General features: G+C 43.5%; 1 protein-coding gene across 1 annotated transcript; it reads right to left on the bottom strand.

The window, feature by feature from the left end:
* Positions 1–394: 394 nt before the first annotated feature.
* LOC144683178 (nascent polypeptide-associated complex subunit alpha-like) lies at positions 395–4,618 on the bottom strand. The gene is made up of 2 exons (XM_078546140.1): positions 4,564–4,618; positions 395–1,086 (listed from the first exon to the last, which is right to left on the bottom strand). Exons 1-2 carry the CDS (start codon positions 4,616–4,618, stop codon positions 503–505), a joined length of 639 nt encoding a protein of 212 aa, XP_078402266.1. The 3' UTR covers positions 395–502.
* Between the last annotated feature and the right edge of the window lie 7,706 nt (positions 4,619–12,324).

The following is a 12,324-nucleotide window of genomic DNA, read 5'->3' as shown; positions in this document are numbered from 1 at the left end:
GAGCAGCACACAGCAACACCCAGGAGCAGCACACAGCAACACCCTGGAGCAGCACACAGCAACACCCTGGAGCAGCACACAGCAATACCCAGGAGTAGGAGTAGGAGCAGCAACAGCAACAGCAACACCCTGGTGCAGCACACAGCAATACCCAGGAGTAGGAGTAGGAGCAGCAACAGCACACAGCAACTCCCAGGAGCAGCACACAGCAATACCCTGGAGCAGCACACAGCAACACCCTGGAGCAGCACACAGCAATACCCAGGAGTAGGAGTAGGAGCAGCAACAGCACACAGCAACTCCCAGGAGCAGCACACAGCAACACACCCTCTCTCCTCTGTGTCCAGGACCAAACTGAGACAACAATGATCTTAACGAGGTTGTTAAGAAGATGTTAACTATTTCAAGCCACATTTTTATTTGAAGTTTTTCAATATAAATGGTACAAATGTACTGAAGTTGCACCAATGGGACTGGTACCCACTCCTGCATTTTCCGACGCTTACATTGTCAACTCCATAATAGCGTTTACAATATCGTTGTTGTTATTTTTCAATGCTCGGACAGCCTTAGCCCTAGACACATTGGCTTGGGACATGACTAATTCTATGTCCTTGACCTCCACACCAGTTTCATCAACCTCCTCTTCTTCGCTCTCCTCCTGTACAGTTGGAGTCTGTGTGTTTTCTTGGATATTGACCACAGATTCTCCCTGTACCTTGAATTTCTCTGCAGCAGCCAGTTGAGCTTGCTGAGATAAATCTTCAATCTTGGCTTCACCAAAAACAATGTAGGTATCTGATGCAGGGCTCTTGTAGACATCTGGTTTTGTGATGACAAACAAGATGTTTTTAGATTTTCTTATCGTGACTCTGGTTACCCCAGTAACTTGGCGAAGCCCTAACTTTGACATCGCTTTCCGTGCCTTCTTTTCACTTCTGCTTTGTTTTGCTTTGCTGACTGGCTCTTCATCTATTTCAGCTGCAGCTGCAAGCTGAGCTTGCTGTGTCGCTGACTGCGCTGTATCCTGTTCTTCCAGTTCTGGTACCGACTCATCGCTGTCCGATTCTGTCCCAGTTGCACAGCCTGGGCACGGGTGTTAATCACTTGTACTTAACGTTCACTATTGTCAATAAATTCCCAAGAATGTCTCCCTGCCTGTGTCTCCTTGTTCTGTTGAGCAGTGTTCTTGTCACTCAGATGTGAAACCTTTCTGCACAAGAGAAAAGCAGGTGTCTCAGTCCAGGGCCTCTTCCCTGTGCTCTGTGCGGCCTTCAGACCACAGTGATGGTCCAGCCTCACACTCCCTGGACACATTACTGATGCCTGCACCTTGGCGGTGCTGGTCATTGCTGCCAGAATGTATTGGGCAGGTACCACAGAGTTCCCTCATTCTCTCCGTGTGCTCTCAGCACCTTTAAGGTGGGGCTGGCCCCCATCACACCAACATCTGTATGCATGATGCTGTGCACCAGCTCCTGAAGGGCTCAGGTGCTGAAGGCGGACAAAGCATCAGATGCTTCTAAAGTTTCATGGCTGCAACTCTATGATATGACCCTGATCACAGAGTGCAAGTGAGCTGCCCTCAGCCAGACAGGAGTCAGACAACCTCAGAGGCTGTGTGAAGTTTATGGAGTGTCCTTATTGCATGTCATCATCATCCTCCTGGAATCAAGTGACTGCTAGGGCCTCCACTGTGTCTCCATGACAGGAGCCTTATCACAGAGGGTATGTGTGCTGCCATAAGCCAGACTGGAGTCAAACATTCACAGATGCAATGTGAGGATCTATGGTGTCTCCTCACTGCATCTCGTCGTCATCACCCTCCACAAATCTAGCAGCTATGAGGACCTCCCGAGTGCACCTCATCTAGCCAGCGTGAGGGCCTCATCCCTATCATCATCGCCTCCGAGGACCTCCTCACCCTCATCCCCACTGATGTCCTTCTAATTGGAGGAGACGTGCAGCTCCTCCACCTTCTCAGCCAGCTCCTCTCCCCGTTGCAGTGCCAGGTTGTAAAGGGCGCAGCAGGTGATGATGATGCGTGACACCCTCTGTGGACTGTATTGCAGGGCTCCACCAGACCGGTCCAGGCACTGGAACTGCATCTTCAGCATCCCGACGGTTTGCTCCACCAAGGTACGGGTTGCAGCATGAGCCTCATTATAGCGTCGCTCTGCTACAGTCTGAGGCCGCCACACGGGTGTCATCAGCCACTGCCTCTGCGGGTAACCCTTGTCCCCGAGGAGCCAACCTTGCAGCCTCTATGGACTCCGGAAGAGTGCAGGGATCTGCGAGTGACTCAGGATGTAGGCAGCGTGCACACTCCCCAGAAACCGTGCACAGGCCTGCAGGATGCGTTTCTGGTGGTCGCATACCAGCTGCACGTTCAGTGAGTGGAAGCCCTTGCAGTTGATGAAGTCCACTGAGTGCAGCGATGGAGACCTGAGCGCCACATGGGTGCAGTCAATCGCACCCTGAACCTGTGGGAATCCCGAGATCAGGGCGAATCCAATGGCCCTTGCATCCTGGCTGTCCCGGTCCCGGGCGAAATGCACAAAGTTGTGTGCCATGGAGAAGATGGCATCCGTGACCTCATGGATGCATTTGTGGGTGGTGGATTGTGAAATCCCACAGCAGTCACCTGTGGAGCCCTGAAAGGAGCCACTGGCATAGAACTTGAGCACCGTGGTCACTTTCATGGCTACTGGCAATGGATGCCCTCCATGTCCCCTTGGCATCAAGTCCTGCAGTAAGTGGCAGATGTGAGTGACCAGGTCCCTAGATATGTGCAGTCATTGGCGACACTGGTTCTCAGACATCTGCAGGAATGACAGGTGGTGTCTATAGACCCTGGGTGTCGCTAGACGCTAACCAGACACGGCTCACTGTCACTCCTGGGCAGCGTGTGTGGGAGACCCTGCTGCCCCTTCTTCATGAGGTTTCTGCTCCTGCCTTTGCGCGACCAGGAGCCTCAGTCACTCTCTCCTCCATCTTCTACGCTCTCTGTAGGCCATCAAGCATACAGCTAGATCACCAGGATCCATGATCCTGACGTGGTCCTCCTGCAGCATGAAAGAGAGAGACATGGTTAGGATGGGTGTACTTAGCACCTTTCCTGGCTCTGTGTGACCGCCTCTTAACGCTTCCCGGAGAGTGCCGGTCACCCCTCCGATGGCCACAGATGAGTGTGCTGCATGGCTGCCCTGTCAGCCTGTGACATGGGGAGACAGCTCCTAACTAGGTTGCTGAGATTACAAGGGGCTGTGAGCACCTCCAGCAGTGACTGCTACATGATCACTGTTGGTGAGGAAATTGTACAACGTGTGCAGTCCAACTGCTCTGGGGTCCAGTAAAGTGGTTGCGGACTCGCAGTCTGTGCTAGGGGGATGGGGTTGGGGGGGATGGGGGCGGGGTGGTAAGGTATGGAGTACTTGGTGACACTTTGGTGCCTCTACATTGCTTGCATGGGCAGGCAGGCTAGGAGCCCGACCCCCATCATATCACTGTGGCTGCGCCTGAACTGTCTCAGTTGCAGAGGAACGGTCAGTTTATACTGCGTGGCCACTTCCCTCATCTACCCTGCCCCCCACCTCGATTTATTGTGCACGGGATCCAAGGCCAGGGCAGCAGTTACCCCTGGACACCCCCCTAATCCCTACAGCAGCAACAGTGGCTTCTGAGGCTGAGCAGCAGTTGCCCCCGGACACCACCCCCCCAAAAATACTCGCCTCTGTGGCAGGGCGGCACTTCACCCAGGCCCCTCGGCGTCCCTGAAGCCTGCAGAGCAACAGGTGACCCTGGGGACCTATGGAAAACACTACTGTTCACTTACCTCAGTTCCCCCAAAGTGAAGGCCGCCGAGTGCACATTGCCTGTGTGCTGTTGTGAAACACGTCAATGTGCCTTCCCACCAACATGGACGGACAATCCAGCAGGGGTCCAACAGCCTGGCAGGATGGCCTTTTAATAATATGCTAATGTATTACAACAAGCTCCCCAATGACCGTTGGTGGGAAATGTGGCCTGCCATCAGTGGGCTGAGCGGACGATCGCGTCCTGCCTTCCCACTGTTGTGAAACCAATCACGCCGTATTGTCCGTGCACGACACCCATCACACCCGCTGCCAGCGGGCACAGAAAATTCCGCCCATAGAAGTGATTCAGTTTTTGGATATTATCGTCTTTGCTTTAAAGGGTTGTTCATTTGGTGACTGATTTGTGTCTGTATTTTATGGAATGAAGATCAAGAAGACAATAAAGTTGATAACATATGATAAAAGTGGTTAGAATGATCGGCATACATTATAGGCAGATGATAGCTGCACACAGTGAATGATGTGATATTGTCAGTGAATCTTAAATGAACATACAGTTACACTTAGATAAAAGCAAAAAAACTGCGGATGCTGGAAATCCAAAACAAAAATAAGGCTGATTCTCCCACTTCCTCACATTGATGATTTTAGTCTTGGGTAGTTCTGTTGCTGTTCTAGAAGCCTCACCTTCAATTTGATATATGGGTCAACATTTTGAGTTATAGTCCTGGTGTTTGAAACTCACCAGCAAAGTGCTCTCCACTCACCCATCGAACACTCTCAGATCCGACTGGGTACATTTTGACCAGTGGCATTGGAAGACCCTCTGAACCGACCAATCAAACGCTCTCGCAACTTTCACCAACCAGTGCTGGGCTCACCTTCAGTAGGCACTGGATCAAAACTGACCCAATCATATGGGGTTCCCACACCTCAACAAAGAGGATTTCACCCCACTATTCTGCACAGAATCCAGAAATGTAAGGGCAGTGTGATAATCCACAACACCCCTTCCCTCAATAAGAACTTCTTAAAATATGAGATGACCGGATATGAAAGAGATGACAAATATCCATTAGTTAAACTTGGAACAATAAATAAAGGCCAGTAAATGAGAATCATATTATAAGTTATTTGCTGTGCATTAGAGCATTGAGCTGCACTGCAGCTGCTGGTGAGCTGCCCTGCGGGCGGACGCTGCAGGTTCAGACTAATACTGATTGATGAACTTGTCAACCTGTTTACTTGTATGTCATCTTGTCAATTGACATTTAGTTCAGAAAACACTGCAGAACATCATAGCCCAATATTAATCCATTTGTTTTAAACTTGCTAATGTTATGGCACAGCCAATGGTAAATGGTGAGCTGCTCAAATCCCAGAGGGAAATTTGAAGTAGCTGCCACAACGATTTGTAATTTTATGCATTTCAAGGTGTGGGCTTTGAATTCAGTAGTAATAAGACCACCGAGTTTTATAGGTTTCTTAAAAAAACTAAATTAAACCATTATTAATAGAAGAAGTGATTTGAAGTATATACATAGGTCTCCAAATTACTACTATGACAACTTCTAAATCTCCTAGTTAACCTAATTCCCAGTTACACTTTTGTTAAGTCTAACAGTAAGACACATAGATTTTAGAAAACCCAGGCAAAGAAACACGATACCTGAACAATCAAACTCAAAGTGAGTTTTCTTAACTTCAGTTCTTTGTAGACAGCAGCTTGAGGCTTAGATGCTAGAGGTTTTTCCACACTTGATAGATCTTAGAATTCCTGCCCTTACACACAGCCTTCTCTCCTTTGTACATATTTTCCCGTTTGAATGCAAATTCCCATTGTTTCACTGTGTCTTTGGACTTTACCTCTAATAATAAAAATCTCTCATAGTACCAATTTTACCAGTAATCTTTGGGAAAAATAAACACACATTTTCTTTACTTTTCCTGGCTAGATGAAATCTTTCACCCCCCTCTTTTGAATTCAAGCTAGCCTAGTTTATTTAAAAATGCAAATTTAAAAATGTTCTCTTTACACCTTACATTCCAAAATTTCCCCCATAGTTTACCTACTTAATATTTCAAACCTAGCTTATCTTCTGCTACATCAAAGCCATCAGACCAGCTGCCCTTAATTCAATTATGTTTGACACACAGACACAGACATAGGCCGAGATTTTCTGGCCCTGTCACGGGCAGGACCCGCCATGGGTGAGGCGGCGCCCCAGCCAGAAGGCCATTGACTTGCGGCAGGACTGGAAGATTGCGGCGGTCGGTGGGTGCAGAAAATTCTGCCCATAGACAAAGAGCCCACTATTAGTCTACTTTACAATAAATTCCAATAACATTATGAAAATTATTATATCTTCCTGATATTCCCCTCCTTATTAAAAAATGAACCATCATAATTTAAAAAAGATGGCTTCATTTTCTAAACCCATCTTACATTACCTCCTATACGTATTACACTACTTATTACACTACTACTACTTGCTAGATGCATGCATTAACATAATATATATGCAAATCCTTGGTAGCAACAGAAATCTTTCCAGCCCAGTGTCGAGGTTTTAAATGTCCACTTTTCCCTTTAAGCATCAAAATTTTGACAATGGATCTGCAATCAGATTTTCTCGTCCCGCCACATATATAATCTGTAGATTAAATGGTTGCAGTAATAAACTCCATCTGAATAGCTGTGCACTTCCATCTCGAAATTTGTCCAGAAACTGTAAAAGATTGTGGTCTGTATCAACAATTGTTTCTGATGAATTGTTTGCAACATAAATCTCAAAATGCTGCAACGCTAGCACCAAACCCAAAGTCTCCTTTTTGATCATTGAATATCTTCTCTGTTGTACATTCAATTTCCGTGAAAAATAGCCTATCGGTTTTTCAATTCCAGTTTCATCTTCTTGTAACAGTACAGCCCCAATGCCGTTGCATCAATGGCCAAGTTAAATTGCTTGGCGTAATTGGGTGCTGCCAAAACTGGTTTGTAGTTAATACAGTTTTCAAGCTGTAAATGCAGCCTGACACTCCTGTGTCCATTGAAACTTTGCTCTTTCTAAATAGTTCAGACAATGGAGCAACCAGTTGGCTAAAATTTGGCACAAATTTCTGATAAAACCCATTCATGTCCAGAAATCTCAAAGCTTCTCATTTTGTTGTAGGCATGGGGAAATCCACGATAGCCTTGAATTTCACATCTCTTGGAGCCACCTTACCAGGCCCAATGGTATGGCCCAGATACTTAATTTGTGCTTTTGCAAATTCACTTTTAGCCAAGTTCACTACCAAATTAGCTTCTTGTAATCAAGTAAATAATTCTTCCAGGTGTTGTAAATGCTCCTTCTATGTGTGTCTGAAAACTAATAAGTCGCCAATATAAACAGCACAATTGCCCAGACCTGTAATTACTTTGTTTGTCAGTCTTTGAAATGTTGCGATCGCATTTTTCATACCAAATGGCATGACTTTAAACTGATATAGTCCATCTGGTATCACAAAAACTAATATCTCTCTCCGATAGCAGTACTTGCCAATATCCTTTTATCAAGTCAATCTTTGTGATAAGTTTGATTGTCCCACTTTCTCAATACAATCTTCCAACCAAGGTATAAGATATGAATCCACTTTTGTCACCGTATTCACTTTTTGATAGTCCACACACAGTCTTTGTGTTCAATTTGGTTTTGGTACCAGTACAATAGGCGAACTCCAGTTCCTGCAACTAGACTCAATGATATCATTTTGAAGCATGAATTTGATTTTTTTCTGCACTTGTGATAACTTAGCCGGATTTAATTTAAGGAAATTGCCTTGGTGAAGATGAAATTTCTACAGACACATCATGTACAGCTAAATCTTTCCTCCCCAACTTATTTCCACAAATAGATTTGTGTGACTGCAATAGCCTCCCCAAATCACTTTGACACTTGCCTGGAAGGTAACCCAATATACATTTAAATTTTCAATTTTCATTATCCAATTTGATTAGAGGAAAATCAATTTCAGAATCCTGCATTTCTACTTCTTTCTCATTATCTACCACTACTAGTATCTCCATTTGGTCTTCTTCCCTGTCAAAGTACTTTTTAAGCATATTTACATGACACACCCCCTGCTTCTTTCTTCTATCTGGAGTATTTATTAAATTATTTACTTCACTCAGTTTTTTTTCAATCCCTTAAGGGCCGCTAAACCCTGCCTTTAACTGGTCACCCAGTACTACTAACAAAACTTACACTTTCTCCCCAGCAACAAAACTACGAGCTGTAGCCTTCCTGTCTGTCTTCATTTTTATCACTTGCTGTGATATCTTTAATTGTTCCCTAACTGCTCTATACAATCTCTGTCTGAAGTTTGATACACAATCCAGGAGTAGTTTCTGAATTTTGACCAGCCAATTTCTCATGAATCAATTTCAGTGGTCCCCTTACCTCATGACCATAGACTAGTTCAAAAGGACTAAAACCAGTCAATGCATTAGGAGCGTCCCTAATAGCAAATGACAAGAATGAAATTCCCCCATCCCAACCCTGTAGATCATCCTGACTATACACTCTCATCATGGTTTTTAAAGTTTGCTGCCATCTTTCCAAAGCCCCTTGTGACTCAAGATGGTAAGCTGTTGATTTAAACTGTTTTATCCCCAAACTGTTCATTACTTCCTTAAACAGCTATGACATGAAATTTGAACCCTGATTGTCTTTCTTTAGGTAAACCATATCTTGTAAAAGATTTAGTTAATTCTTCCACAATTTTCTTTGTTGTAATATTTCTCGAAGGTATTGCTTCAGGAAGCCTGGTAGACATATCCATTATTGTCAGTAAGTACTGATTTCCACCTTTAGTCTTAGGGAGTGGTACCAAACAATCAATCATGACCCTAGTAAAAGATTCTTGAAATGCTGGAATTGGAATTAAAGGTGCTGGCTTGATCATTGCTTGTGGTTTTCCTATCACCCAACATGTGTGACATGTTCTACGGAATTTGACTACATCCCTATGCAATCCAGGCCAAAAATATATATATTTTTGTATCTTCGCCTGTGTCTTTTTAATTCCTAGATGTCCCCCCATTGGAATTTCATGAGCTATCCTCAGAATCTAATTTCTATATCCAAATGGTATTACAATCTGATGCACCTCCTTCCAGCTTTCATCTGCTGAAGCATGATAAGGCCTCCGTTTTCTCATTAAAACATTACCCTTAAGGTAATAACATTCTGGAATACATTTTGCCTCTGTTTCTGAGTAAGCTGTCTGATATAAGTGTTTTATTTGCAGATCTTTTTTCTGTCACTCCACTAACCACCTTGAGTTAAACACTTCAGCTGAATTGTCCTCTGTTCTTTCTTCCTGAACAACCTTATAAAACACATTGTCAGCTAATTGAACTTCCACACCTTTTCCCTGCCTTTCAGCTTCCTGTTCTTCCTGTTTCAGCCTATGATCTCATTATCACACAATCTGGAAACAATTTAGGATACTCTGCAACACTTCTTTTGAAAACACTTCTACAGGCTGCTCAACTACCATAGGCATCACCCACACCTGGGACCCAGTTATATCATTACCCAGAATAAATTGAACCACTACAATGGGCAATTTTTCCACTATTCCAACAATCACCTCACCTGTTATCCACTTGCTCTTTAAATTTACCTTCCACAATGGAATAGGTTAAGCATCTCCATGAACCCCACTTATTATCGCCTGTTCTTGCAATACTCCCTCTGAACAACAAATATCACTATCATACAACATTAAGGATTGACTATTCCCTGTGTCTCTTAAGATTTTAACATCTTTACCAACTACACTCTGCACGCATAGAAAGATTTTCCCTTCACACACAAAACCTTTAAACATTTCTGCAACCTGCTCCTCAGAATTCTTTTGGGTAAATTGTGAACACATTCCCACTTCTTTGCCTTCACTGATTCTTACTGTTTTGCTTGTACACAAACCACTGGTTTTTCCTGTGCCTGAACCTCAGAACCCACAGTGCCTTTACTTTCAGAATTTTTCTGTACCCCAATAATTCCAACAGATTTTCCCTGCAATTTCCAACATACTGACTTCATGAGTCTAACTTTATTACAATGAAAACACCTCAATTTTCGAATGTCACTTCTATCCTCAGCACCTTCCTTTTTATTCTGAGAAAAAACTTCCTGGGAATTTCCACCTACTCCTTCTCTTCCCTGACTACCCACCTTCCTTTCATCGTCCCACTTTTTATCCTTTTCTGATTTGAAAGGGTGATGGAAAAAAGGTTTAGCTCTATGAACTAACTCATAATCATCAGCTAACTCTGCTGCTTGTCTTACAGAATCAACCCTCTGTTCCTCCGCATGCATTCTCACTACCGAAGGGATTGAATCTTTAAATTCTCCCAAAAGGATTACCTCTCTAAGAGCTGCATATGTTGTCTCTATCTTTAATGCCTGTATCCACTGGTCAAAATTACTTTGTTTTACTCTTTCAGACTCAATATAAGTTTGCCCAGGCTGTTTTCTCATTTTCCTAAATTTCTGCCTGTATGCCTCAGGAACCAACTCATATGCACTCAAAATAGCCTTTTGCACCACATCCTAATTCACCGACATTTCTTCTGACAGTGAAGCATAAACCTCATGTGTTCTACCCACCAACCTGGATTGTAACAACAATGTCCAGTTTTCCTGTGGCCATTTCATCTGTTCGGCTAACTTCTCAAATGAAATAAAGAATGTTTCAACATCTTTTTCCTCAAACTCTAGAAGAGCTTGTACAAATTTAAACATCTCCCCACTGGATTTTAGGTTAAAGGTTTTTTCCTCATCAGAGCTTCCCTCAGAATCTGAGGTCTGTTTTTTTAACTTGCAACCCCTTTTAAGCTGGTACTCCCTTGCTTGTTCCTTCTCTCTTTCCCTTGCCTCTCTTTCTTTATCCTTCTCTCTTGCCTGGAATTCCAGTTCCAGCTTCCTTTCTTTCTCCTGCCTTTCTGCTTGCTCCCTTTGGAATGCCCTTTCTTCTTTTTCTTTCTCTTTCTCTGCTCTTTTTTTCTGCCTCTAACTCAAATTTTTTTCAGTTCCTTTGCTTATTCAAATTCAAGCTTCTTCATTTCTAACTGAAGTCTCACTACCTCCAGCTGTGACTCACTAGTGTCAGGTATCACTTCCAACTTTAAATGTTGTGCTATACCTTCAATTATATCTGATTTCCTTACCCCTGCAGGTAATCCCAATTGTAACTTATCTGCCAATTCCATTAACTGAACTTTAGTTACCTTTTGTAACCTGCCAAAGTTATAACTTCAACTCCCAGGCAAATCTGAGGAACTGCCAAAGCCACATTGCAGTCTCACCACTTAAAAAAAATCCTCACACCAACTCCTGAATTCAAAGTGCTTCTCGTACTCATAACCTTAAGATTCACCAACTCCAACCCAATCAAGGAATCTCAAATATATCCCAGATGAGCCCCCAACTTTGTTATGGCACAACTGATGTAAATGTTGAACTGCTCAAATCCCAGAGGGAAATTTGAAGCAGCTGCCACAATGATTTGTAATTTGCATGTATTTTGAGATGCGGGCTTGGAATTTAGTAGTAATAAGACCACTGAGGTTTATAGGTGTCTTATAAAACTAAGTTAAACATTTATTAATAGAAGAAATGAGTTGAAGCATTTACATAGATCTACAAATTCCTACTATGATAACTTCTAAATCCCCTAGTTAATCTAACTCCCAGTTACACTTTCATTAAGGCGCATGGATTTTAAAAGACTCAGATAAAGTAACACAATGCCCTGAACAGTCAAACTCAAAGTGAGTTTTCTTAACTTCAGTTCTTTGTAGACAGGAGCTTCAGGCTTAGATGCTGGAGCCTTTTCACACTTGTTAGATCTTAGAATTCCTGCCCTTATACACAGCCATATTTCCTTTATATATATTTTCCCCTCTGAATGCAAATTCCCATTGTTTCACTATGTCTTTGGACTTTACCTCCCTAATAATAAAAATCTCTCATAGTACCAATTTTACCAGTAATCTTTGGGAAAAATAAACTCAGTTTCTTAACTTCTCCTGGCTAGGTGAAATATTTCCCCCCCTCTTTTGAATTCAAGCTATCTAAAAATGCAAATGTTCCCTTTACACCTCACATTCTAAAACTTCCCACATATTTACCTACTTAACATTTCAAACCTAGCTTATCTTCTGAAACATCAAAGCCTTCAGACCAGCTGTCTACAGGTCACAGGTTTGGAAGGTGCTGTTGAAGAAGGTTTTAGACACACCCACTCCCTAACCTCTCCACTGCAAGTTAAGTTGCCGGTGGCTGCCCCAGCCAATCTTGATATCTCAAAGAAGCTGCACCCGGACACTTGCTGGACTCCCCGCAGTTTATCTGCCAAGCTTAAATGTGGCCAGTCTCTCAAAATTGGGTGGGGAGTGGGACCTGTTTATCCCCAGAATGGACATCCAACCAACACAGACCCACTAGGTCACCCA

This window comes from Cetorhinus maximus, chromosome 8, assembly GCF_964194155.1.
Source record: "Cetorhinus maximus chromosome 8, sCetMax3.hap1.1, whole genome shotgun sequence".
In the NCBI taxonomy this organism is placed as follows: domain Eukaryota; kingdom Metazoa; phylum Chordata; class Chondrichthyes; order Lamniformes; family Cetorhinidae; genus Cetorhinus; species Cetorhinus maximus.
The sequence above is the reverse complement of the archived record's forward strand: the minus strand, read 5'-3'. Positions and strand labels throughout refer to the sequence as shown.

Coding starts and splice junctions, on each gene's coding strand:
- LOC144683178 (XM_078546140.1), bottom strand. CDS start 4,618: ATGTACCCAGTCGGATCTGAGAGTGTTCGATGGGTGAGTGGAGAGCAC. Junction 1,087..4,563: donor GAGTGGAGAGCACTTTGCTG/GTGAGTTTCAAA, acceptor ACCCGTGCCCAG/GCTGTGCAACTGGGACAGAA.